Source organism: Ostrinia nubilalis, chromosome 11 (assembly GCF_963855985.1).
Source record: "Ostrinia nubilalis chromosome 11, ilOstNubi1.1, whole genome shotgun sequence".
Classification (NCBI taxonomy): domain Eukaryota; kingdom Metazoa; phylum Arthropoda; class Insecta; order Lepidoptera; family Crambidae; genus Ostrinia; species Ostrinia nubilalis.
The window spans coordinates 16,629,758-16,650,929 of NC_087098.1; the positions used below are offsets into that span (position 1 = coordinate 16,629,758).

The following is a 21,172-nucleotide window of genomic DNA, read 5'->3' on the forward strand; positions in this document are numbered from 1 at the left end:
GGGACATACGCGAGGAGCTGCTGCAGGGAGTCGTGCTGGAGACGCACGGCCCCGCTTGGTACCCCGATCTCGTTGCGTCAGAGGCGAACTTCAAACGGCTCAAGGCGTTCGCGTACAAGTGGCATGCGAGGAGGACAGCACCGAACAGTTCGGCGCCATAGGGTGCCACCCGTTGTTGTGATAGTCGCAGCCCCAGAACGGGGAGAGTAGCGCATAGGGACAAGGAAATAGATCAAAGAATTTGTAGGGAGTCAAGCGTTGTGCGCGGCAGAATGCAACCTGCTACGGACGGCAGACGCAGTTTCGCGCGCATCTCCCGCGATTCGGCCAGTATAACCGCAAGGTTGGTATGGCCATGGGTGGTGGTGGGTTGGCCCCCCAGCGCGCGCCGCCGCCGCCCGCGCTGACAGGATTCAATCGATCTGCTTTCTTTTTATGCTACTGATACGCACCAGCACCGCCTTCCCCATGATCTCCTGCTGCCAGAAGCAGACGCCGACACCACCTAGCCTGCTGCGCCTGCGAGCTCCGACTCCACAACGGCCGTCACAGCACCGAGGCCCCGCTTCAGGATCGTGACGGCCCAACGCCCGCACCAACCCAACCCAACTCACTGGACTTGACTGATGACTACCTGCCAGCTCCCTGGCATCCAGGAACCGCCCGCTCGCTGGTCGTTCACTGGGCCTCGACCAGTGGTGGTGCCAGGTAGTTAAGCCACAGGTCAGCCCGTCGCCAAAGCGACGTCCCAACCACCGACTGGCAGTAGCCAGCCGAGAAGAAGCACGGGCCATGAGCGTCAGCGCGATGCCCGAACCGGCCACTGGCCAAGAGGTCGAAGACCACGATAGATATCGAGTCGACGTCGGGACGCACTCTTCCGATGGAACTTTCCCTTCTGAATGTGTACCGGTTATTATGCTGCTATTAATTCGACGTGATGAGGTGATAAAACGTCGTTTATCGACTGCGCCGTCGCGTCGTTGTGTACATTAATTGCAATCAATCAAAACCTACACTAAAACGTAGAAAAATAATTACTAATTACCTACTTATTTATTAGGACGAATTATTAATATTTATGTAGGTATACCATGATTGATACTTCTGGAGTCGGTGCCAAGATTATGAAACATGTAAAGTTTGCCTGCACCGACTCCAAAAGTATCAATCATGGTATACCTACATAAATATTAATAATTCGTCCTAATAAATAAGTAGGTAATTAGTAATTATTTTTCTACGTTTTAGTGTAGGTTTTTTGGAGTCGGTTTTATTTTTTTTTATAAAATTTTACTTATTTCTTGCTTTTTAGTTAACTAATTATTACCTTGATGTTACCACTGAAGGTAGGCAGTACACTGAGACCAAAAAAAATTGGTTCATAATCGGCGGAGATATTGCGTATAAAAAAGTTCATCCCCAATTTTCCACCATTGGGGGTGAAATATTTTCTTCAAATTCGCATGAAACAACCCTTTTGATAATACCTATTCAACAAAAAAATAATCGTTCAAATTGGTTTATAATCGGCGGAGATATTGCGTATAAAAAAGTTCATCCCCCATTTTCCACCCTTGGGGGTTGTTTTTTTTATTATTAAATTTAAATGGGACCACCCTTGAGGTATTACCTATACGCCGAAAAAAGATTTGTTCAAATCGGTTTATAATTGGCGGAGTTATCGCGTAACAAACATAGAAAAAAAAAAAAAAAAAAAAAAAAACATACGGGTCGAATTGAGAACCTCCTCCTTTTTTGAAGTCGGTTGAAAATATTGACAGCGATCGACTGAACCATATTAACGGTTAAGAAACGTAACTTATTGGTGAAAAAGCAGCAAAAGTCATCTTAGGGAATCTTTGCGAGCGAAATGTAGACCGAAAATGTTCTATTGTATGCCACTGACGTTTATGACGTTACATCATATCAATGACTGAGACGACAGACTACAACTAGCATTATTTTACTGAGTTCGAAAGATCTTTGACAAAATAGTATAAAGTGATTACTCATATTACAGGTGTTATTGTATACGTTGAGGTATTTTGCAGGTATCATTACTAATAAGTCATAGGCATCTTGTCAAGACCAGTCTGATTTTAGTCTCAAGATTAATCACAGTCACAACACTCACAACTCACAAGTGCATGGTAGGTAGTATTATATGCGCGCCGAGAGCTCGTAGAAACAAACGTAACAATATTATAGAGGTATTATTAGGGTACAAAGGGTTTTCTCATAACAACTTACTTAAACGCGTTAGCCCTTAATCTATTTAATTGTAGTAAATTTTGCTGTGATAATAATAATGTTAATAAAAATGTAAATAATCGAAAAATATAATCTAAATAAATTTATTTATTACTGACAAGTTTTATATTTTATTATCATCTTAATCTAGTAAATAAAATAACCTTTACACCAATTACCCATTTAATTAAATATAAAAAAATATGATACATTCACCTACTGTAGGACTGAATATCTATCAAAGAACTTATTTTTAATTAGGCATCTATTTTATTATGATTAGTCAAAATACACCTAAAAAAATAATTATTTTATTTTATACACATATTTATAAAGAAGAATAAATAATAGCTGTGTGTTATCAGGGAACTATGTACATAAATACAAACGGTTTGAGCTACTCCCACGTTTCCTTTATTTCAATTAAATACACCTACTAACATACAAACTGTATAATTATTTAAGTCTGTATTACATTGCACAAATAATATGGCATTCTAAGAAATAATTTATTATATCTTTCTATATTTATTTATTACACTCAGTCTTACGATTCCTAATGCCTTCACTTACTTATCAGCTACCGTATCACATAGTCACTATCTTATTATTTATTCGATTAGGGAACCATTATGCCGTTGTAATATAAGCAATATATTACAATAATATTAACAAAGAATTAATCAAATTGTTGGCTCTTACTAAAATATTTTTCGATTGAAATATAGGTACGCTATATTATATTCAAAACACTTGTTTATTTAGATACTACTACCTATTACTTTTTCGATGTCCGCTCGTAACACAAGAATCTATAAGGTTTATTGAAATTACTTTTTAAGTGGACCTTAGAGCCATTTTATTGTTAAGGGATATGACCCCGGAAATAAGTACTTTTCATTCATGATTAAATTATTTACAGTGACATCAATATTACAGCTTGTAAGGTTAAAACATCATGTTTTGCTACACCTTAGCAATTCTTACTGTTCATTAGGAATCTTGAGATCATTCAAGTTGCAGAGCATTCAAAAGACAAATAATAACTTTTGTGACAGTGTTAGCTAACAAAATGCTAAATCCGTGTGCAGTCGCTGCTGTCACTGTTTACTTGTATGACGCAAAATATATTTTTTCCTTCTCGTTAAGGAAAAAATACCTACCAGAGACTAATCGGCTAATCATTTACTTCTTCTTTGTAAACTTATTACAAATAACGGCATAGGGACATATCTCTTAATGCTGTCCAGTCAAATAGAACTTAATATTTGGCTTGGCCACTAACTATGGTTATTTTATGACTAAATACTTAGTTAAGTACTTGCATAATCTTGTCTACAATTATTGCACTTAAATTCTCGTACTTTGAGCGCTTCATAAATATAAATTGTGCGAGTATAAACTGCAACTTTAGCCAATAGGCTGACATGACGACAACTAGAGGGTTATTCGACGCACGACAGCGTAATGAGCACGACTCGAGCGAAAGTTACTTAAGCACTTTAATCTACTCTATCACTCGACACTCACTACCTCTGATAACTGATAAATAGACATTTTCATGTTTAACTGTCGGTTTCGGGCATTCGTCGAGTCGCAACAGCCCGGGCTAAGCTCACGCCGATGTCACGTGGCTTGCGCTTCAATTTTTTCCACGTGTATCGAGTCTGGGTCTCCGTCGGCGGGCGCGGGCGCAACCAGCGGCAGCAGCTCTTGCGCGGCGGGGGCGACGGCGGGGGAGGGGGCGACAGAGGGGGTGGCGGGGGGCAGCAGGCGGCCGTACACCAGGCGCAGCGCCAGCAGCGCGGCGAAGGTGAGCGCGGCCGTGCTGCCGAACGTGGCGTCGGGCCCGCGCCGCGCGTACACGCTCGCCACGAACACCGGGCCCAGCGCGCGCGACACGCAGCCCGCGCCCGTCAGCACGCCCATCCACACGCCCTGCGACATCATCCACATCACCAGGGACTCACACACGGCATAATTACATTTGTAATTATGCCGTGTGTGAGTCCCTGGTGACCTGTAATACAGGCTCTTTCAGAACCTACTTCAGGCACCAGTCTTCACAATACGGGTATATGATATGCCAGGCCAAAGCACCGATTAACATACTAGCAAATAATGTATCACAGAATGACAAACTATCGTATCTTTCCTATGTGCTGTCGTGTGTACCTAATATCTTGTCAAATAATTTATTTTGTTTTATTCAGAAAACAAACAGCTTACAAATATATAAATTGCACAGATACAGTGTAGTTGGTCAAAGCCTATAGTTTTCACCTCTATATAACCAAGGGGTATAAAATTTAACAAATTTTAATTATACGTAGAAGCAAAGAGAAAAAAAAATGGATACAAAGAAGTTCGAAGAAATTTGACTATAGGTCAGAGTATAGATCTACAATCAGTTTATATAGATATACCCGATTCATGTTATCATAAAACCATCGAAGATAATCAATATCGATTGAACACGATAATCCGTCTCTTGATGCCAACTTTAAAACGTTATAGTTACTCGTATCTTGCCATATTTGCGATATCAAGATCTTTACGAGAACGATCAAGTTTTTGTGTCTTTTTGCTTTCTAATGAATTCAGAAAGTCACGGTTGGTGTCTTCATGAAATCTGAGACACAATCACTAAGTAGATAAGATAGATACGTGAAATGCATAAAATAATATTCTTATTTTTATTATACCTACATAAAATAACCTGTTTTACCAGTGGATTTCGCAATCGCTTGACTCAATTTATTTGCTTTAGATGCGCGTGACAGGCGTGCCTTGTTTGCCAGCACTCCTATTACGAAATTACTTTCTAAAGGTGCCCTACCCAAATTATTTTATCAATGATAGCGATGGATTACTTATTCACGAATGATACACATTTTATTCGATAACAGTCCTTTCAAACTTTCAAAATAAAACTTACCTGAGGCCTCGGTCCGAGAACCTTCGAGAATATCGTTTGTATGAGCGTGACCCCGAGCGAGTAGCCCACGGACACGAGAGCGTAGGCGAGGAAGAACTGCGTGATGGTGAGGCCGCGGGAGTCCTGGCACCAGGGCTGCGCCTCCTGCGGGCAGCCGCCGCCCGCCTCGCGCGCGCCCGGCGGCGCCAGCGGCGGCGGGCCCGGGCCCCACGGGATGCACAGCAGCGACGCCAGCCCCGTCAGCAGGAAGCCGCCCCACAGGAGAAGAGCGCTGTAACCAGTGCGCCGGATTTATCAGTTTTCTCACTACGACCACTTTCTTTGTGATATTTGTCTTCTCTCTAATAGGTTGGTTAGAAAATCATTAAAGCAGTTTTGTACCTTCTCCAGGCGAGCTCGTCCATATCTCAAAAGGGTTACAGCAATTCTCAGTTTTATCAACTTGAGCTGCCCTTAACGACTGAAGAGTGGCACTCACCGCTCCTCAAAGAACTTGGTGAGCGGAGATATGAGCGCGAAGGTGACGCACGCCAGCACGGCGCCGGCGCTCATGAGCGCGCCCAGGTACTCCAGCGCCTGCTTCTTGCTCCACGCGAACTGGTCCATGGTGAGGCTGGACGCCAGCGTCTCCAGAAGCACGAAGTTGAACACCAGCACGAAGAACGCGCCCACCAGCGTCCAGCTGCTGACCAGGTCGGGCTTCATCGCTTTTAGAGCTTCTTTTTCTGTAATAATAATTGTCACCAGTGGTGTATCCGTGCAAATCAAATGCCTAAATATAAATATCCTGAAAGCTTAAGCCTAATTTCTATTATTCAAAGAATATACTTTCTTGAGAGTTCAAACTGAAATTGGAAACAGATAAATAATACATGCCTGAGTTTTTGCCCTGAGCGAGCATCGCTTCCCTGGCCGCTATGGTGCGTTCCTTGAAGCACCACGGCAGAAACAGCACAAAGTTGACGATGCCAAGCACCGCGTTAATCCAGCCCGCCGCCGTATACATGTCCAGCCGCAGCGCCGCGGGCGCCCCGGGCGGCGCGTACGGGGCCCCGGGGCCCAGCGGCGCCGCGGCCGCCTGCAGCGCCGGGCCCACCACGAAGCCCAGCACCTGCGCCAGCGACACGCTGGCCACGGCGCGCGTGCGCTCGCTCACCAGCGTCGCCGCTGAGAGGTAGGACCGCGCCACAGCTATATTGGCTGTTGGACAACAAGTTTTGTCAGCTAGTAGTCGACACGAAAACATAACCTATTTACTAAATTATGTGACTATGTTTGTTGTATAATAAAGAATTGAGTATTGTCCACAACTACTAAGTAGTTTTCAAGCACATTTAAAATATTCATATTCATTTATTTGCTCACTAAGTGTAGGTACATAAGGTCTTATAGAATAGAGTGACCTGGAGTTCATAAATCGTGTACCTGAGCTGACGCCGACGAGGAACCGCGCCAACACCATCCAGTACCTCGCGTAGGGGCGCGTGAGGTGCAGGTTGGCGTAGAGCGCGCTCGCGAGCACGAAGAGCGCGAGCGTGGCGAGCAGCGGCGCGCGCGCCGACGCCGCGCGGTTGGCCCACAGCCCCAGCAGCGGCGAGAACAGCAGCTGGCCCAGCGGGTTGGCGCCCACCGCCAGCCCGAGGATCTCCTTCTTCGAACCCGGCTCTAACTGAAGCAATCGAAGAAAACACTTTTAGTCGTATTCTTAATTCTATCAGCCTCTTCCCAGGTAATTTGAAATAGGTACATATATATATTTTATATATTCATTATTGAATTATACAAAGTCGTATATTAATTAAGCATTAAGTCCGCCTTATGTACCTACATTTGTTTTACGTGCATATAAGTTTAAAATAAATAAATAATAAGTTGGTTATTTCACCAACACATTAACATTAAATTACAATACTATATTTATTTATCATACCTAGATTACGTTTAAATATAACTCAAGCATGTATTTACAGTTAATAAAGATAAGCAAAGCATTGTTTCTTGAGCGTGTTGAACGTCAACTAGCTGATATAGGTACTCGTACCTACTGATGGCTACAATATAACTAGAACAAGTCTTCAGTCTGGTGGCCGGTCGAGAAAGCATAAATTGATTGACTCAATTTCTGAACAGTTATTTGTATGAGTAGTTTGTATGGAAAATCTTGGAAAATTGTGTGTCCGTACAGTAAAATATTATTTAAACTCTTCGCTCTACAGCGGGGTTCTGTTGTGAGCGTAGATCTCAAAAGGTCGCTTAAGTACATGCGTGAATTGTTTCAGTGGCCTCTCATGTCAGCCTTTGTAATCGCGTGTACAGCGCCGCGAGAGGAGGCATTATTGGCTCGTGGTTCGCAGGCTACCATTAGCCACGTCCGGCGCAGTGACTGGCAGCAGTCATTTATCGCTGCCGCTAATTCGGCACAGTTAACGCTTGAGATTAATCCTTCAAGCTCCGCGAATCTAGACACAATAGATAATCAATTGTTAGTTATGACATTAATTAATGCCGTCCTGGGACTCAATCGGTTAACTACTATAAATGATTACCTACGCGAATGCTAAACGCAAGGGAGACTGATAGTTAAATCAATAAAATAATAATGATCCGAAATCAATTTTTAGGTGGCGGAATTGCAAATTGAAATACGTACTTTAGGCTTTTATTTTCCTTTGTTATCTTAATCACGTGATGTTGTGTTAAAAAGTTTTGATTAATTCTATTTAGGACTTCTTGGCAAGACAGTAAAGCACCATGTTTAGCTTTGTTTTATTTTATAAAATTTGCGTTTACCCGCCTAATTAATGTGTAATCATCACAGATTTGGATTAGCTTAATCTGTGGTACCTGGGTACCTAATAATGGTGGATTATTATCCTTATATACTTAGTTCGTGCACGCGCATGATTGTAGACAAAAACAATACAGTGCAACATCACTTTCTTTTCAAGATCTCTCAAGAAGTCGCAGCCGCGTCAGGTTTCACGTGTAAAGTGCCACATCTTTACAGAAATTCAAGGGAAAGAGAGGATATCATCATTTATATTGTCAGTATTTATCAAACATCCATCACTCATTTTGATTTCTTGAAATGTAGGTAATCAATTTATTTGACCCTCTCTGCGGCTAGATGTCCAAACCGCATGAAGCAAATATTAAAACAAAACAAGTTATCACTTATTCACACACAGTTAGCCCGACATTAAGGTATGAAAATATAAAGCATTGACATTTTCATGGACACTGTGTTCACTTGTTCAGGCAACTTTTCTTTACAAAACATACTTTTATGAATTTAGAAACTGTTCAAGCAAAAGAAAAACAAATTTTCATACCTACCTAAGACACTGTAAGAGAACTAAATTTTTCTGCACCTACCTAATGTCAATGACATACCACTATAAAAACATCTTAGCCTACTGTTAAAGAAATTCAAAACAATAGACGACGAGTCCGCCGCGCGCGCGACCCCTGCCCTCGCGTCCTGCCTCTAGCTAGCTAGAGACACATTTTGATTGGATAATGCTATTTTTATATTGGATGCCATGATTTGGAAAATGTATTTACATAAAAGACCATACATTCTGAAACAAGGTACTCTTGGATACATAGTTTTGTTGCCAACTCTGTAGTTTAATACAAGTGAAATTTAATTTTAAGTAAACTGACAAAGTTCAAAGTCTATTTGAGCAGACTTTTATATAATTATGCGAAATTTCCGGTATCTATTGGCACGAATTATACCTTAATTTTAAATAATTATACTTAAAATATAATATTTTAAGAACTTTTCTATGACAAAAAAGTGTTTCAAGAAATCAACAAGGTAGTTAGGTACCTACCTAAATAATATTAGTTTAAATGATCACTACATACTATTATAAAACAAAGTAGCTTTCCTATCTGTCTGTCTGTCCCTATGTAGGTATGTTTAGATCTTCCAAACTACGCAACGGATTTTGATGTGTTTTTTTTTTAATGATAGAGTGATTCAATCAAGAGGAATTTTTAATTATTGTGCGAAGCAAAGGGCGGGTCGCTAGTAAATAATAATTATTTTCGTTCATACTTCGTGAAATTAATTTCTTTGCTATGTATTAGGTGTCTGTTAAAAATTATTTATTTATGTTAGGTACAGGATCTTTTTTTTTTAATTCGTGTAGGTCACTGTATGTGTAAATTAGAGTTGAAAACAAAGGATACTTAATCCTTCAAGGCCCGCGAATCTAGACACAATAGATAATCAATTGTTATGACATTAATGAATGCGGTCTGGGACTCAAGCGGTTTTATTAAGTACCCTATTAGTTTGGTCCAGATTCATTTTGAAAAGTGCTAAGTAATTTTGGTATATTACGTAATTTTATTTTAATCTTGCTAGATAGGTATTCTGTGAATTACATTCCCGCCTAGATAGTGAGCAGTTTCACACAGGTTCATGGCTCAGATCATAGATGATCTGAGGTTCATGGGTACGTTAATGTCAAAATGCCTACGAACTTAAGGTCTGACAAAATCCTCGTTGTAAACGCTCAATAACAATAGGAATATAACGAATTGTTTTCCTCACGCTTTAGATAATTATTCTTGATTGCACGCCACACAAATATGACAACTCCAAGAAAACAAAAATTAAAAACATCAGTAGCTGAGGACTTATGTAGAAGATTCACGTGACTGCAATGTGAACTAGTAAATCCAAAGTTCATTTATTACCAACTCGACAACAAATCGTTTACTAACGAGGTTTTATACAATGTAGATCTTGCGGTCTAGCTTGACGCCACCACTGTACTCCATTAGGTATGTTCTTTTAATACGAGTAAATATAAGTCAGAATTTATGACGTGATATCAAAGTAAAAGTTTCAAAGTTTATATCAGTACTTAGGCCCTTTCCTTATTTTCTTGGCTTATTCACAAAAGTATGTTAATATAATAGGTAACTATTTATTGCAGTCACGTTTGAATGCAGTTTGATCTGATTTGTTTACATACTTGCGATGCATGAATCATACAGTGGTATTGGTATTAGTGAAGGTTTTAGTGGTAACCAGACCGGTCCGCGTAGCTCTGGGAGACCTACTAATAGTACATAAATATTATACATTCATCGCTAAGTAAGAGGGCCTTGCCTGAGGCCGCGTGCGAGAGGGCTTGCGACATGCGAACAAAATATTTTAGAGAATATCTTAAGACTCTACAACTGAATACAAAACAAAAATACCTTTTAACTTCGCATTCATACAGATTGTGTTATAATAAGTATAATATAAGTATGTATAATTATACAACATTAAACCTATGAATTCAATACATACTCGTATAAGTACGTAAACACTTTATTTTTTCTGAATCCTACTTGCTAAATCAAAAAAAATACCTCTTGCTTGACATACTTATATTTTACCATTGACCAAACTGTTCCCAAGTTCACAATAGCGCCCTATACTAAGTATTGCTTGTTATCGGACAATGCCCTCTAACTCTACTATTATAGAAACGAATCTGTCGACAGCTCTGAGATTAGTCGTCGTGCTCTTACATTACGATTACAATAACCAACTGACGCGACGGCATAACGCCCTCTACTGAGGTTCACCTTGTCGAGGTAAGGCCAGACACCTGTAAGCACGATGCTGAACCCCAGCGACATCTGGAACATGGTGAAGTAGATGACGTAGACGCTGCGCCAGCGCTCGCGCCGCTCCTGCGGGCTCTCCAGCGCCGCGGCCGCCTGCTCGGGCTCCATCGGGCCTCTCTCCCTGCGCACCTTCTCTACCACTCCCTTCAGCCACTCCATACACCGAATTTAGCAAATATGCTACCCAACAATTCTAGTAAACATCTGTTGCCTCCGAAATATCGTATTATAAATAGACACACATTTTTGTCTCCTCAATGAACGCGACGTCGAGCGTAAACAAAGAAACTTAGTATGCGCGCGCGGCGTGTGCGTGCGCAGCCCTCGCGCGCCGCGCCTGTCGCAAGACTGGCTTGTTGCTACTCTCTCTGCATTATCTGCGCCTGGCCGCGGCCGCTATGAATGTTTTTATTGGCATCGCCCGTTTCCCTCTCGTTGAGCCGTGACAGTGATAGCAATCCGATGCATCATCGCTCATCATCTTAGTCACACACACGTTTGTAGTAGCTTATTGTGCGAAGCAAGTCTATGTTAACAAAATATTTTTTCTAAATAAACATTTTTGATAGGACGACTCCATGGAGTGGTGGTTTATTAGTTAATAAAAATACTTAAGTAAGTCCACAAATGCAACTACTTAAAATCAAAATAAGTAAAACATGAAAGTACAAATTGGTAAGATGTACCTAATAGGTACCTACTCGTACAATAAATTGATAATGAAGTTGGTCAAAACAGTGACTTTTAATTAATGTAAATAATAAGTACATAATTGAATCACTTTAACGTTTTGTGGTTAGACATGAGTAAGTAATTTAATGACCTATAATTTACATTAAAAACCCTTTGTCTCCTTAAAGTTTTTCAAACGTAAATTTGAGTTAAACAAACATTGCTAAATAAATTATATCAGGCACCGTATTCTCTGATTGAGAAAATGCCTCTGTTATAATCATTTACATTTATTAGTTTGAAATAGTTTGAAATTATAAATACCCAGGCTTTAGTAATTATTAGAAGTACTAATTAATTAACAATGTACGAGTTACAATAATTATTTAATTACGGATTTTCTAAGATACCTACTGGCAATCACAGAGCTGAAAAAAAACCGGCCCACGCGCAGTGTAGGGTTCCGTAGTTGTCCTTCGTTACCACAATATACCTACTTCAGAAGCAAGCAATACTTTATCTAAAGTCACTTTTAATATTTTCTTTTAAGGAATTTTTATTAGGTATGAAATTTTATAATACCTACATGAGTAAAACGACTATTCCTCGTAAACTAACTGATCTATTTTAAGCGCTATAGTTTACCTTGAAAGTTCATAAAAAGTGCTATTATCATGATTTTTTCCAGATTTTTCAAGCCAACAGTTTAGTTTTTAGAGGGGGGGACGTCCTACTCGAACAAAAATTGGCACTATAAACTTTAACATTTTGTAAACGGATCCCTAAATTGAAAAATGGTCTTAGAAACCCCTAAGCTATTTTAAAAGACCTATCCAACGATACCCCACACGATGGGGTAGAAGAAGAAAAAAATTCATCCCCACATTACATTTTAAAATTAGCGTAATCTGTGCCCCGATTACGCTAATTTTTAACGTCTCCAATACATACGCGCTTCTTTTCCAGTTGCGCTCCAAATTCGGTATCACGGTAATGGACATATCCGGGCACGTTGAAGATGAAAATTTTTAGCGTAATCGGGGCCCAGGGCTCTGGAAACATTTTCTTGTGACGTTACCAACTACAGCGTGCTCGGTACAAAGTCTTCAGCAGAAACGTAAACAAATATGGCCAACTAGCTTTTGCCCGCGGCTTCACCAGCGTGAAATTTAGTTTGTCACATATCGTCATAAATTATAGCCTATAATGTTATTGTGTTATTACTTATAATAAATCTGTAGAGATGTCAATTCTGTAGTTACATGAAATATATTTTCAAAATAACTATCAGGGGGTGATAAGTAATCGATACTGATGCCAAAAATGCAATCAGTAAAATTTTTGTCTGTCTGTCTGTCTGTCTGTCTGTCCGTCTGTCCGTCTGTCCGTCTGTATGTTCCTTATAGAAACAAAAACTACTCGACGGATTTTAACGAAACTTGGTACAATTATTCTTCGTACTCCTGGGCAGGTTAAAGTATACTTAGGAATTCCCACGGGAACGGGAATTAGCGGGAAAATCCTTTTGTATGAAAAATCTAAACCGCTTAAGTTAGACGCTTGAAATTTGGCATGCAAGTATCTAAGTAACCCTAAAGCTTAGTTACAATAGGATATTGCGAAATTCCCACGGGAACGTGAATTAGCGGGAAAATACTTTTGTATAAAAAATCTAAACCGCTCAAGTTAGACGCTTGAAATTTGGTATGCAGGTATCTTAGTAAACTTAAAGCTGAGTTACAACAGGATATTGCAAAATTGCCACGGGAACGGGAATTAGCGGGAAAATTCTTTTGTATGAATAATCTAAAGCGCTTAAGTTAGACGCTTGAAATTTGGCATGCAGGTATCTTAGTTAACTAAAAGCTTAGTTACAATAGGATATTGCAAAATTCCCACGGGAATGGGAGTTAGCGGGAAAAAACATTTGTATGAAAAAATCGAAACCGCGTAAGATAGATGAAGGGGGTAAAACGGGATCCACGCGTACGAAGTCGCGGGCGGCCGCTAGTAAACAATAATACTGTAAAGTTTTAACAATATCCGTTCAGTAGTTTTTACGTAAAAGAGTAACAAATATCCAGAGAAGAATTTTTGTCTACTCGAAATATTTGGCCATGTTTCTTTCCTAATTCATGTATTACCAAGCATGTTAATTTTATAAGTAATGCTCGGTCCATAGTAATATACATCAATGGTATGGTTATGAATGGTAGAATTGGATGGATGGTAGGAATTGGTAGGTATTTTAGTAGTTTTTCTCTTGTCAGTCTGTGTCAGAAGAGAAGTAAAGATAAAAACAAAGAGCATAAAAGAGTAAGAGACGGCACTCCATAGATATTTTTTGAGCTCACGCACACATATGCATTTTAGAGAACGACCCGCAAATCTTTACCAACCGCACAAACTACAGGCGGAGCTACCAACATAATGCCTTATTTTCTGACAGTATTAGTGACGTTCGTAATAACTTATCGATTATCGATACTTTGCTAGGGTTGTAATTGCATATCGATATCTAGTATAGGAACCTTCAATATTTTAATGATTACTATTTTTATTTTATACTATGTGTAAGTAAAACGAAGTTTTGTAACGTAAATTATTTATTTCGAAATAAAATAGGTATATTACAATAAGTATTGAACATGACATAGCAGTTGTAGGCATGAGGAATTATTGAAAATTATAACAAAGTACAGAAATGATAATTTTGTAAACTTTTATTTTCACAACTTTTTCTAAGAAAAAATAGGATTTTTATTTATAAACATCTTTAATTTTCTTATCAGCTGATCGAACCTCAGCCCTAAGATTACTTTTCAATGCTTTGTTGCTGTGCTTTTTTACTTTTGTCAGCAAAATTGTTTTCACTTTTTATGAGGCTGTCATTAATGATTTTACAACTTTTTCTTAGAAAAAGGTAACTTAATATTTTAAACATCTTATCATAAATTTATTTATTATGTTGTTGACATTTAAACCAACTAAAATTACAATTTGTACTCAACATTAAGAAAATGAATTTTCCAACATTTTCCATATATATCTGGTCGGCAATATGGTCATGATAAAATTGTTTAGCTTCATTTACGGTGGTACATAATTGAATTGTTGGATAAACGAGACTTTTTTTATCATGCCACCATTCGCGAAGAGATATATATGCATACAAATCATTGTCAACAGGAGTTTTCACGCTCAAACACTCTTCACAAATTAAACAAGAACTGTTCTGTAATAGTTTGGCAGCTAAATACCCGCTTACATATACTACTGGTTGGTTTTCAAGGCTACACAAATTTTCAATGGGCTGTTCTAAGTTTTCAGGGTCCGGGATAGACAACACAGGATAAAATTCAGTGTCTGTGGAATCTTGAACATTAATTTTTATTTCTGTTGTTTTTAAATTAGTTTTTAAAATGTCTTTATATTCCAGCATATGTTTATTGTTGTCTGCTTCACAATTAGCACTTCTGCTATGAGGCACTTTCAGCCCAGTAACCATGCTTGTTTTAAGCGCTGCAGTAAAGTGCGTGATAGTGGGATTTCTATTGGTTACACTGTGTTGCCTAATGATTCCAAATAAGTTTTCCAGAGAGTCTTGGTTAAACTGTCTAAGGTTCATATATTTAAACCCTTCATTCTTTAACTTTTCCCAAATATCGTTTAAGGATTTGATAGATATTTGATATCCCTTTACGCATTTAACATTTTTTAGTATCGTGTTTTCTGCTGTTATAAATTTTATGGTTTTTAACTTATCAGTATAAAAGGTCCAAGACTCAATGTGATTACTTGATGTGGAAACATTTTCCCGGATCCCTTTCTTTACGTCATTTAAAGATGATGGACCATTTGTACAATCAAATAGTTTATCTAACTGTTCAATCACAAATGCTGTATCATTGCAATCAGAAACTTCTTTCCATGCCATCATTTTTAAAATAGCTGCCACGGTATTACTCAGAGCATGCGCAGCATACTTCACCCTCATCTTAGTTTTGAATGTTGGATTTACAATGGTACTATTCAGTTTTTTAAAATTTAAAAAATTTCTGTTGTGTTCTTCTGCAACTACCAAATGCCTCCATTGTGCAATTTTTCCATCGAAAGACATATTTCCACTTTTAAAGAAATGGTTTCGTAATGATTTGAACAAGTGAGGGATGTCATAGATTATAAAAATTTTGTCATTATTTACAGAGAAAAAGTTGCTATCTATGCCTTGTCCACAGTTTCTTTTTAACATGTTAAGAGCTCCTATATTTGTAGATCCCTGATCACAAACTGTTGTTAGAACCATAAATCCGATTTCTTTTAATTTTTTGATGATGTCCGATATAATTTTTGCCAGTTTTGCTGTTGATATTGTGCCTTCCACAAAATAGTGCGCAATATATTGCTTGTAATTATGTTTAGCACCCTGTATCATAAACACTAACGCATGGTCTGCAATTTTCTTTTCTCGTCCCATGTTCTCGCCCTCTCCATAATCCACGTAGCCATCCACTTTATCAGCAATTTCGTTATAAATTATCCGTTTCTTTAACGCCATCTCGTCAAATATTAACGAGCAATATTTATTTTCCTTTGGCATACTTGATGCTTTTGCCTCTAACATATCAATTATATTTTTATTTATACCAGGCTCCATTGGTATATTTTTTAAAATCCTTTGGAGCGTTTTAGTGCTTGGTAGCGTAAACAGCTTTTGCATATAGCGGTATGCTTTAGGGGACCGTTTAAATATAGCCAAAGCATATATTTTGTTGGCACCTTTTTCCTTGTGACTTTTTTTTGTTATTCTGCACTACATCCTTTACTAACGATGTCAGCACTTCCGAATCTAACTTGTCTAAATTCACTCTTGACTTCGCTATATTCCTTATTGTTTTTTTTGCATTTTGTAACTGTCGCCAAAGCCTCTTCTCTTTAATTGTAAATGTTGATGAAGTGTCTGTAATAAAAACATTTCCATTAGTAAAAAAAACAACATTAAAGCAAATTGAATTGAATATCGGTTAATTAATCAGCAATTTTACTTAGTTTTTTAAATTAGGTATGTTTTATCTTACCTTTCATTTCAATGTTTTTCTTAGGTCTTTTATAACTGTGGACTAATATTTCTGCCTGTGCATCTTGATGGCAAATGTTTTTATCATCTGAAATATTATAAATATGCAAATTAGTTTAAAATTTATTTTGTTGTTTTATGAAATATATTATTTCCAAATCAATCAATCATTATCAAGTTTTTAAAAAATGCAAAGACAGGATAATGATAGCTCTTCTCATAAAATATGAAGCGTGGGCCCACCTTCAATAACAATGACATAATATTAAATTAAAGGCATTTAGAGGTTTTAATGTTCTGCATTCTGGATGCGGTCTGCGGGTATGTCAAGACAATCTGTAAGTGGTCGTGATAAGGCAATCAGTCACGTGTGCTTTGCGTTCTTTGTTCGTATCCGCACGGTCAAATCGCATTAATATAAAATGTACAGAAACCTAGAATGTTGTACATATAAGTTCATTTTGACCTGACTGCAGACTGCAGAACGCATCCAGGGTGGCATTCTTTAGTTTGAGGGAAGGCATATTTTAGAAGGTAAATAATTAGTTTGTACACTTACCATGAGTAATGGGTTTATAGGTCATATGTTCTGGTGCATTGGAAGTAGAAGGAAGAGGTTCAAAAGTTGTTTTCGCAGAAATACCAGAATCTGGTATATCCACAGCTCCCAAACATGTTGAATTTAGTTGTCTGGTTGTAGTTGTAAGGGGAACTGAAAGCAGATAATGAAATGTGAATTGGGTAATAAAATGTCATGTTCTTACCCAACTTTAGGGTACAATCAGTCTAGTACATGTCTTGCTCACATTAAAAATTACTAGCTTATAAATATTATTAAACTAGCTGACCTGGCTAATTAATGTAGATTGCCTAAAATTTTTCAAATTGGTCCGGTACTTTTTTTGAAGAATTTGTATTACACAAATTACTAAAGTCCCTCTAACTCAACACACATTCTAAGCTAAATTGTGTTACGAGTGGGTTTACTACAATATTCAAGCTGTGGGGTTCTAACCCGCACTTTAGGCTATCTTGGCTTCGAGTTACGGAGCCGATCAAATACAAACAAACAATTAAATATTTCCTTTTTATGTTATTAGTATAATTTTAGATAAACATACCTCGTTCAACTGGATTTGACTTCTTTGGAATGCAATATGAATGATCATAAAGAACTGTAACAAAGTATAGATATAATTAATAATTGAAATTATATATTATTTATTGATAAGCATACAACACATGTTTGTGGTTACAAAGAAAGAACCTTGTTAAATTGCATTCGGTTGGTTTGTTTTGGAAACCAAAGAAAATTAATTAAGACATCTAAATAATTCAGAAAAATTTATAGATAGTAAATTAAATTTTAAAAAAATAATTGAAGTCATCATCATACCTGTCTTGAGGTTTTCTTTATTGGAGTCTTTTACATGAAGAGGAAACTCTGTCAAAACTTCATCTGGCAAGATGGGATTGCTCAATTCCAGTGTTGGAATAGCTGAGTTCTTCAGCCGAGTTCCTTTGGCATTGAAGGATTCAGGAGTGAAGTGCCCACCACAAACAAACTTCAGTTGGTGTAACTTTTCAATAGGTACATATGCTAAGTCTTCTATGCCAGCATTTTTAACCCACATTCGACAACTGAAATAAGAAATACCTATTAGAAAAGAAAAAGAATAACAAACTGAAATTTATTCATCAACTAATTTCTTTTAGTATTGTTATGCAATGCATTTACAGAGTACGAAACAAAATACTGAAATTAAAAATTGGTTATGGTTATTTACTGTATGATTAAAAATATTAATCCCAGCCTTTAAGTTTACACAATCATTAAAATTATCTTGTAATAAATGAGTGTTATTAGAAACTTACCGGTCAGAATCCAGAGGAAACCTACTCAAAAGTAAGGGTGATCCACCACGACTTCGCCTCTTATTACAAATAACGCACTTCTTGTTGTTTCTACTCTCCATTATCAGTAGAAGCCTAAAATGAAATAGGTATTAATTAAACAAACCCTATAATTTCTCTCCAACCAGTGTCAATGCCCTGGTTCATGCATTTACCAGTTTTGAAAGTACATTTACATTTTCATCACATAGGGTTGTTTTTAATGAAAAATAGATTTGTAATAGATCTAATATTTCAAGTAAGTAGATAACATACCCATTAAACAGAAAAGTAAATAAGAGTTTAAACTTCTGTAGAAGTTGAAACACAGCTTATTTAAAAGAGTCTCTATCTCACAAAAAACAAAACACTGAACAGCAAACTTTATCACGCCCGATACGGAGGAACTTAATCAACTCAACGTAAACGACAGAAAAGTTTATTTACAGTAATATTGCACCAAATCTGAGAAAATAACTTCACACGAATCAATTCGCCGGTTAAAAACTCAAACTCAATTGACAGACATTTTTTTTCATTTGTCAAACTAACAATACTACCAACATTAAGGACACTAACAATTATTTTTAGTATGGTGGTATTGATCCGCGGGTTCCCCTGCTATATTGAAATCAATCCAAAATGCACTTTATTGCTTAAGGGATAAGGTTGTATATCAATTGCTACATATAGAGACTAGTTTTTGTATGAGAAGTGTCTACCCACTGGATAAAAATCTAGAAAAAGTTTGCAGTTAACGTGAGATCTAGCAAGTCCTTATTTCCCTTATTCAATTCAAAGTTTATAAAAAGAAAACCACGATGTTTGTTTCTCGACCAATCATCTCACGCTTCATGCAACAGACAGGTAAATAACCACCATTTATTTTGTTAATTTTTTTGCAAATAGAACTCCACCGCGTTTTGTTTTAATTAATTAATTAAAGCTTTTGAAGGTTATTTAAGCCAATATGATATTTGTGCTTTCTTAATTACAAAGTCGATCACATTAAATGCAATGAAACGTTCTGTTACATAATATAACCTATATTTTTACAAATCTTCTGATAACAAATTCTATAACTTTAGCAAATATTTACTCTTTTCCCTGTAAGAGATTACACCGAACAGTCCCAGGAATGATATAATAAGTCCATTTTTGAGTAGTAACAAATGCTCTAGTCTAGTACTAGGATTTGCTACTAAAATCTATACTCCAAAAGTAACAGAACAAGAACAAGAGGATAATAATAAAATTCAAATTTGTCTCAATGTCCATTATTCGGAAATGTACCCTTGCATGTCTACCATCTGATGTTCTATGGTCCTATATCATGGAATATGCATGAGTTTTAAAAGTTAAACTATTTGTAAATAAAAACTTCATTTAATAGAATTTATGTAAGCTTGGACTACATTTTTTATAGGTCCATGTATGTAAGTAATAAATAATAGGATCGGAAACAAAACAAGTATTTCAACTTTGTTAACAATTGACTGAAAGTGACATCACCATCCTTGCACCCATATCAACTAGTATGGGATGCTCCATGTTGTTTCATGACCTGTGATTTCACCAAATCACAAATATCTGTATATTAGATATTTGTAGAGATTTATGAAAAATAAAAACGCTGGATGATTCGATAATGACAAGACTAAAGAAATATGATAAATATTTTTTTTTAAAATTCCCCATACATATTGTTACGACAATGATTGAGGTCAGAACTGTCGCTTTCCAGTGCGGCGCTACCACGGCGGGCACGACTTCAAGCCGGCCACCATGGACGAGCTGCCGGTGCCGCGCGGCTCGTGGCAGGCGGCCTACGACGCCAAGCAGCGCAAGTACAACGCCGTGCTCGCGCTCGGGCTCGTCTTCACCGTCGGCACCATCGCCCTTGTGAGTGTCCTACATACATCGGGACTTTCGTTTCAGCCAAATGACGTCCACTGCTGGACAAAGGCCTCCCCCAAGGTTTTCCACAATGAACGGTCCTGCGCTGCCCGCATCCAGGCTCCCGACCCTTCCCGCGACCTTTACCAGATCGTCGGTCCACCTAGTAGGAGGCCTGCCCACGCTACGTCTTCCAGCCCGTGGTCGCCACTCGAGAACTTTCCTGCCCCAACGGCTAATCGGCAACATCGGGACTAATGCTGATTAATTGTTACTAAACAGCCAAAAAGCTTGTCTTAAGAATTAATTGATCGCAAAATAGAATCTGTATAGCAATACTTCTACAAAATAGTCAGATTTTAATAATTCTTAATCATAATTCTGAATCACAAACACCACTGGAAGACATGAGCTACTAGGGTTTCTGGGCTACTTTTACAACACAATATGAGCTAGTGCTCATTGTGTTAACTTTACCTTGAAGTAATTATTATGCTGAAGTCCGAGTTAAAAGCGTGTATATACTTTATGAATTATGACGTACCACCAATATTTAATTCATTTATTATCTTTGCAGGCTAAGGCAAGTGGACTGGTGTACCTCAACTACTCTCCCCCCAAGTCCCTGGACTAAGCGCTTGATGGCAACAAACTAGTAAAGAAATAGTTCAACCTTTGCAATATACCCAAAATCAAGTACTAGATAGTATGATATTGATGAAGGCTGAACTATTTACTAAATCCATAAATTAATTACTTAGGCTATAACAATAAATGCTGTGAAACATCTTCTGTTGTTTCAG

At 37.9% G+C, this 21,172-nt stretch overlaps 3 protein-coding genes across 3 annotated transcripts; 1 reads left to right on the forward strand and 2 right to left on the reverse strand.

The window, feature by feature from the left end:
* Nucleotides 1-3,879: 3,879 nt before the first annotated feature.
* On the reverse strand, nucleotides 3,880-11,188 carry LOC135076009 (major facilitator superfamily domain-containing protein 8). The gene is made up of 6 exons (XM_063970454.1): nucleotides 10,790-11,188; nucleotides 6,617-6,860; nucleotides 6,068-6,391; nucleotides 5,670-5,916; nucleotides 5,192-5,462; nucleotides 3,880-4,191 (listed from the first exon to the last, which is right to left on the reverse strand). The coding sequence occupies exons 1-6, from the start codon at nucleotides 10,988-10,990 to the stop codon at nucleotides 3,880-3,882; spliced, it is 1,599 nt and encodes a 532-aa protein (XP_063826524.1). The 5' UTR covers nucleotides 10,991-11,188.
* A 2,945-nt stretch (nucleotides 11,189-14,133) lies between these two features.
* Nucleotides 14,134-19,194, reverse strand: LOC135076392 (THAP domain-containing protein 5-like). The gene is made up of 6 exons (XM_063970884.1): nucleotides 18,456-19,194; nucleotides 17,977-18,221; nucleotides 17,702-17,755; nucleotides 17,140-17,292; nucleotides 16,582-16,668; nucleotides 14,134-16,463 (listed from the first exon to the last, which is right to left on the reverse strand). The coding sequence occupies exons 1-6, from the start codon at nucleotides 18,554-18,556 to the stop codon at nucleotides 16,249-16,251; spliced, it is 855 nt and encodes a 284-aa protein (XP_063826954.1). The 5' UTR covers nucleotides 18,557-19,194; the 3' UTR covers nucleotides 14,134-16,248.
* An 11-nt stretch (nucleotides 19,195-19,205) lies between these two features.
* On the forward strand, nucleotides 19,206-21,158 carry LOC135076393 (uncharacterized). Its single transcript, XM_063970885.1, has 3 exons — nucleotides 19,206-19,340; nucleotides 20,218-20,375; nucleotides 20,947-21,158. The coding sequence occupies exons 1-3, from the start codon at nucleotides 19,295-19,297 to the stop codon at nucleotides 21,001-21,003; spliced, it is 261 nt and encodes an 86-aa protein (XP_063826955.1). The 5' UTR covers nucleotides 19,206-19,294; the 3' UTR covers nucleotides 21,004-21,158.
* The last annotated feature ends 14 nt before the right edge of the window (nucleotides 21,159-21,172 follow it).

Bases quoted from the DNA above. Each gene is read 5' to 3' on its own strand.
- LOC135076009 (XM_063970454.1), bottom strand. From the start codon at position 10,990: ATGGAGTGGCTGAAGGGAGTGGTAGAGAAGGTGCGCAGGGAGAGAGGC. The intron at 6,392-6,616 runs GTACACGATTTA...GTTGTCCAACAG, and splicing joins CCTCGTCGGCGTCAGCTCAG to CCAATATAGCTGTGGCGCGG. The intron at 5,463-5,669 runs GTGAGTGCCACT...CACTGGTTACAG, and splicing joins ACCAAGTTCTTTGAGGAGCG to CGCTCTTCTCCTGTGGGGCG.
- LOC135076393 (XM_063970885.1), top strand. From the start codon at position 19,295: ATGTTTGTTTCTCGACCAATCATCTCACGCTTCATGCAACAGACAG. The intron at 19,341-20,217 runs GTAAATAACCAC...GTCGCTTTCCAG, and splicing joins ACGCTTCATGCAACAGACAG to TGCGGCGCTACCACGGCGGG. The intron at 20,376-20,946 runs GTGAGTGTCCTA...TTATCTTTGCAG, and splicing joins CCGTCGGCACCATCGCCCTT to GCTAAGGCAAGTGGACTGGT.
- LOC135076392 (XM_063970884.1), bottom strand. From the start codon at position 18,556: ATGGAGAGTAGAAACAACAAGAAGTGCGTTATTTGTAATAAGAGGCGA. The intron at 17,756-17,976 runs GTATGATGATGA...ACTTTGTTACAG, and splicing joins TAAAGAAAACCTCAAGACAG to TTCTTTATGATCATTCATAT. The intron at 16,669-17,139 runs GTAAGTGTACAA...ATAATATTTCAG, and splicing joins CTATAAACCCATTACTCATG to ATGATAAAAACATTTGCCAT.